Source organism: Homarus americanus, unplaced genomic scaffold (genome assembly GCF_018991925.1).
Source record: "Homarus americanus isolate GMGI-L3 unplaced genomic scaffold, GMGI_Hamer_2.0 scaffold28051, whole genome shotgun sequence".
In the NCBI taxonomy this organism is placed as follows: domain Eukaryota; kingdom Metazoa; phylum Arthropoda; class Malacostraca; order Decapoda; family Nephropidae; genus Homarus; species Homarus americanus.
Genome location: NW_024720144.1, coordinates 1351145 through 1357790, shown reverse-complemented (window position 1 = coordinate 1357790; position 6646 = coordinate 1351145). Strand labels below are relative to the sequence as shown.

The window sequence follows — 6646 nt, the reverse complement described above, 5'->3', positions numbered from 1 at the left end:
TATTATTATTATACACACACACACACACACGCCACACACACACACACACATTATTATTATTATTATTATTATTATATTATATGTGTGTTGTTTAACACAATTAACATGATAATGGCAGAAGCCATTGGTAGAAGACCTAACAAACCTAACCCAGGTATGTTAGGTCAGGTTCTGCGACATTGTTTCCATTTTTGCGATCAATACCACGATATGTGAAGTGAACTTTTTAACAATTCTGGATAATTTTCTGGTAGCTCAAATCTACAGTAGTACACCTTACCAATCGAACTTCATTGTTTGGTCATAATATCGTTTTCGAGGAAAAGATCAGTTTGACCGAACAAATTATCGAACATCCTCAAGTTTCAGGAAAATTCGGCGGAGCTGTTGAAAATGTTAACTCTTTAGGTGACTGGAAGGTGCTCTGTGTAACAGCGTACTTCCAGCTATAAATCTCATACTCACCTTGAACAGTGAATCTGGAAGTTAGGAAAGCAGATAGAGGGTAGAAACAAATTTAGATTGAGTGTAATATTATGAATAGCAAATATCCATAAATATAGCGTTCACTGGTTAGGGTACCAAAGATTTTTATACATTCAGTTTTGACTCGTTCCTGGAGATGTATAAAAACGTACCAAATTAACTGGACTTAAGCTAAATTAAAAGAAAAAGATATATATATATATATATATATATATATATATATATATATATATATATATATATATATATATATATATATATATATATATATATATATATATATATATATATATATAGTCCAAAATCATATTACATATGATTACTACAGACTATGTTCACTTTAGTACCAGACGCAAACAACTTAATAATATAGTTTCGTGAATATCAACACTGAAGCAGTATTGGTGAGAGAAATGTTAATGTAAAGAATAGCTAAGTGGGGTAGGGGAGTGTTAGGGCTTCACGAGTTAATTAGGGAGAGGAGGTGTTATCGGGGAGTTGGTGTTAAGGGCAGAACTAGTAATGTGTCAAGACTGTGTATTCACTATAAATGAGGACTTTGAGTCGTATATATAGTGTGAGTCGTATATTTTTTCATGATTTCGTATTATGAGAGTCATGAATCCATCCTCTTAAAAAAAATAGTGTGAATTATTCTATAGGAATAATAATTACACTAATATAAATGCTATAAAATAGTGGTATGATGAACAGACGCCTGCATTATAAACAATATGTTCACGCCAAATCAATTTTAAAACCTATACGGTGATTTTATTAATAATAATACTAATACATATTAATATAATTTTTTCCCCAAATTTACGAAATCAACGTAAAATCTTCCAAAAATACTGCAACTTTAACGTTTGAGCGTTTATAGATTTTTATTATAAAATGTACTATGTTGGTATAATTTGTATCGCAGTTCAATTTGCAAAGTACGTAACCGAGACTGACCGATCGCCCAAGCAACCCCAACCAGCCGATCAACAATGGCGAAGAGGATAAAGTAGCTATTGAATAGTTGACTGCGGACTTTTTATTTTGTTTTCATCCTCTCACCACCGACGGCTCAATGGCCGCTAGCGATCAGTCGCCCTGTTACACACCGTTGTCATACTGGGCATCACTGGCTCCCAGAACGTATCAACCCTCCACCGTCAAGTCTGGTCTTGAAAAACTACATTCGGCGCCGTCACAACATTCTCAGCAGATTGTTCCAAGAGTTCTCAACTATCACTCCGAAAAGTTACCCCTCACAGTTTTCTGCCCGGCACAAACCTTGAGCTGTGACCCCTTTTAGACGACGTCCGCCAGCTCAATAAGGACACTGACATATTGTTTTAAGAGATGTTTATACACCCAGTTAGAAATTCCCTTGCACGTCATAGCATAAACCAGGCACTTAGACGCCTAATCTCTGGGTAGCTAAGGTCTCCGAAATGCAGTCACCAGTTCGTATCTTTGACATTTCAATCTTGACAGTCCCTAGCATATCTCAGACAGTACTGACAGGGGAAGAATCACTCAAAGATTGTTACGAGGACGGACCTTCTAGATATCTGAATGATTCCTTTTAAGACCTAATAATTTAGTTACCTAATTCAACTACTACCCGCAATGGCCTGAGAACTTCAGCTCATTGTCAACACATACACACCTATGTCCTTTCACATTGTCTCAGCATTAGATTTCGTCCCGTTAGCATGATACGCCTCTACCGTTGGTAAGTCCCAAATGCATCCTTCACGCTTCGTGATATTGAATCTAAAGTTTCATTCGACCATTCTGAAGCTCACAGAGGTGCGTCTGCAGCTTCACAGTCTGCTGAGTTCTAATTTCCCGAAATAACTTAAGGCCATCAGCAAACATTTGTATGGAAGTGTACAGCATCAGGCATGTCATTTATAAACAAACAAACAACAGCGGCCCAATACACCGTCCTGTAGTACCCCCACTCTGACGGGTACACACATGATGATTTCGTGCCATTAATCACCACAAACTGTTTGTGGTCATGGAAAAAGTCTCTGATGACGACATTTCCGAATCCCGTCCCTTCCAGTTTAATTTTCAGCCTTTCATGTAATACACTGTCGAGAAAGCCTTGACAAAATCTAGGCATATATTTTGGATGTACCACCCCCTGTTCAGAATTTGGGTAAACATCAGTGCCTTGGGTAATTGTAGCAGGAGCGCCCCGCATAAAAACCGTGTTGGCAATCCTTTACAAGGTTGTTTCGTAGTAGATGTTCCACCATGGCATCTCTTATAATGCTCTCAAATACTTTACATACTATGCTCGTCACCGGTTTATAGTTATTCGTGGAGTGACGGTCGTCCTTCTTGGAGATAGGACTCACACAAGCCATTTTTCATTCACTTTTCCTCATCCAGGCATTTACAGAACAGGATCTTCAGGGGCTCAGTAAGTTCGTTGTACATCTCTCTTAGCACTCTGGGGTGCACCATGTCGGGACCGGGACTCATATGAACCTTTAGCTTTGACAATTTATTTCTTATAACTTCTTCTGTGAACACAATGTGGGTCAGCGCTGTGTCAAACCATCTGTCCTCAAACGCAGGAAGATTGATCGCATCTTCTCTTGTGAACACCGAGGAAAAGAAACTGTTCAATGCGTTCAGCTTGTCTTGGTCAGAATCTGCGTAACTACTATCTTCAAACCTTAGATCCGATACTCCTACTCGCGTTTTTAATTTCGACTTTGCATAGCGGTAAAAAGCCTTTGAGTTTGACTTGACCTCGCTTGCAACCAGCCTCTGGAACTCCATTTCAGCCCTTGTACACCCTGACTTTCCTTGGTTCCTGGCTCTTGCATACATCCTCCTGTCCTGCTCATTGTTTGACCTTACCCATGCCTTGAATTTCTGTGTTTTCTTAACTTTGTCGACCGGCGCATGGTTCATATGGAGAAGTCTCCTTGTATTCCTAGAGGCACTGAGTTTGTTCGTGTGTTTATATTTCTCGATCAAATGGTTCACTTTATTGGCTATGGTAGTGTCTGCGTTCTTATGCCTCAGTGAGTCAGGCCAGTGGATACCCCTCAGCTCCTCCCCCATCCCGTCGTAATTTCCTTTATATTACCTTGGCCTGGTTTTGTCGTGAAATAAGTAACAGTTAAATCTAAATGACAACATTACATGGTGGCTGGCGCCAACTGGGGCTAAATGTTCCCTCGTTTGTTAAGGTGAAGTTCAGTGGCTCAGTGTTTGCTTCCCTCTAATGCGTCGGGTCTTTAACATGTTGGAGCAGAAAATTATCACTCAGGGTTTCTACAAAAAGAGTAACTGGGTTATTTAAGTCATTTGGCGTGAATTCATTTCTCCAGTCGATGTCGCCATAGTTAAAGTCCCCCATGAAAAGGAGGTGGCTAGGGTTGAGCATCGCTGCGTTGTCTATTAAGGCCCTTAAGTTCTTTTGGTTGAGTAAGCTACAGTTTCGGGATCTGTAGATACACTCGCCAATAAGTGTCTCCTCCCTTTAATTTAATTTTACACCACTTGGATTCTTCAAAAACATCCTCTTCCTGTACCCTCACCTGGCTGGCTCTAAACAACTGTAGATAACCACACCCCTCTTGTAAGTTTCTTGAGAAAGGTTCGTAAATAAGTCATATCCGTCAATACTGAAGTCACATTCCTCTGGGTCGATTCTCCTGTCCTTGTACAACAGTTCTACAACTTCTACTATGACGGGTTGGTGTACCTTCAGTAGTGTTTCAAACTTCTCTCTCTTATCAAGGAACGTGTCAGCATTAGTGTACATGACATTCAAGCCGGAATTTGTTCTCGGTGACGTCTCTGCTCTTGGTAGACGCCGACCCCCCATTCTCAGTAGCTGCAGCATTTGCTAAATGCACTGTATTTTGCAGGGTGTGGTTAGAAATGTCATTGTATACACGGTGCTCGCCTCCTGGGTGGGAAGTAGAGCTGGTGCCTCCTGGTAAAGCAGGTGGAGGCCTGGAGGGCCACGCAATAATAGTGTACGATGCCGTTTTCTGGACCTACACCAAGCATCTTCGTCTGAGTGTGTTTTACCTTTATTATTTATTAATTGTTGCACCTAATTGTATTATACGAATTTTTCGTATTAAATATACCCAAAACTATAACAAATAATTTCTTGAGGTAGGGAAAGGACTACTTGTTTTGTTTACTACAATAAAGCCTCACGTCTTAAGTGTATTTAAGGTTGGATTCTACAAGTGGTTGTAAATGCAATCAAATAAGACAAACTTTAGCCAAGTTATTTTAAAGATTTCTTACGTATTAGTAAATGCTCATTTGTTTTACTCCGCTTCCTTTCGTCTATAGCCAGTCATAAACAGTTTTACAGTATAGCCAATGTAACATTTAAACCTTTATTTCATATTAAATTTTCTTGTTCATCGGCAGTAATATAATATTTTTGCACATTGTTATTCACGGTCCATATGACATGTAAAACATATATATTCCTGAAAGGTAAACGTAATTATTTTTAGTTTCTAAATATATAAAATGAAGACATATGGCAATGCGAGGCGTTGTATTAGCGGTGAGATGTGGCAACAGTGGGTGAGAGACAACAGAAGTAGGGTAAAGATGGAAGATGGTTCAGTGTTGTGGTGGAAATGAGCTAGTGAGTAGCGCACGGCTCTGAACTCTGGCGGAAAATCATGTGTTGTGACTTTCCCAAGGAAATGGTGACGACAGAAAGATGGGCCACATAAAGAATATCAGTGAACTGCTTCCCGACGAGCCACTGAAGGACCCGTTTGAAGATGAGATCCACTTCAACAACACAGTCAGGGAATACATTGTGAGTACATTTTTTGAATTTTTCTAATAAATATCTCTAAACTAAATTATTTTAAATGGTGTAGATATTAGGAGGATGAATTGAACGAGAAAAAAATGGATCTTATTGATTTTTCCCTACTGTTTAAATGGTGTATTTGACATTTTTGAAGACAATTCATTCGGCAGATTTAAGACAGTGGAGACTTTCTGTATGTGGTATGGGCGTTTGTTTCCATGCACAGAATATAGTGGTAAATATATACAGTGACTCCGTGGACTTAGTAATGGTTTATATTTCCTATGGGACTTTCACTAAAGGCAGATGACAGTACTGTACTGAATTTAGTTCCTTGCAAACATGTTGAGGATCAGCATTATCAGCCTCCAGCAATCAACAAATGTCTGATATTACCCGGGTAGCTGAAGTAAAGGTTCATTACCGGGTAAATAATCACTGCCTTTTTTAATGCACAATATATACCCAATGAGGGATCAAATATATATATATATATATTTTAATTCAGTAAAGAAACTTCAAGTAGATCAAAGCCCATGCCTTTATTTTTAAGCAAACACTGTCAAAGATTTTGGCATGATAAAGAGAAATGCAGTGTTTAGCATTGAGTTAGTGATAATAATTTTGGCGATGCTGGGTTATGATGAACCATATTTAACAAAGGTGGGCAGGGCTTCGAAGCAGAGTGAAAATGTGGAATTAAAAAAGTACGAAAAAAAAAAGCCTTAATCTAACCTAACCTGGTCTTTGTATTCACCTGTTGGGTAATTAATCTGCAAACACTGGCATATAATTTAAGATTGTAACCCTACACCAGCTCAAGATTTAGGCTCGTAAGTCAGTGTTTGCGGAATATTAACGAAAACCCACACTGAACTACTGTAGGTCTGATTTGTTAAGAAAACCAACACCTCAATGTTTAAGTTAGGATGCTGGTTAGGTATAGATCTAAAAAAAATGTTGATTTGACCTAACCTACATTATTTATGTCCATGGGAGACTTGGGACATCTCGGAGTATCAGAAGACGATTAACGGAGATAATGAGAAATTATTCATCATTTAAATAATACTGTAGTGTAATGCCCACAGCCATCCTGGCCATAATCCCATTAAAGTCACACACAGTCCCTGCTTGGTCGTGGTCAAATTATCTCTTCGTAAGTATATTAACTTGTTTGTGTTACATGTCAGCATTACATGCTATGCACTACAGCAAATGCTTATTGAAAATTATTAAGAGAGCTCGGGAGTATCTGAGCTTCATGCTTAAAGATGAGGTGATAGGTTTGATGCTTTTGTTTCTGGCTATAAGCCAGAGGAAATTTGTTCCCAGGCA

General features: G+C 38.8%; 1 protein-coding gene across 1 annotated transcript in view; it reads left to right on the top strand.

The window, feature by feature from the left end:
• Nucleotides 1-5094: 5094 nt before the first annotated feature.
• The window catches only part of LOC121860429 (protein LMBR1L-like), a 91103-nt gene continuing 89551 nt past the window's right edge, over nt 5095-6646 (top strand). The window contains exon 1 of the mRNA XM_042357587.1: nt 5095-5311. Coding sequence (XP_042213521.1) covers nt 5210-5311 — 102 coding nt within the window. The 5' untranslated portion in view covers nt 5095-5209. The remainder of the gene's footprint in view (nt 5312-6646) is intronic.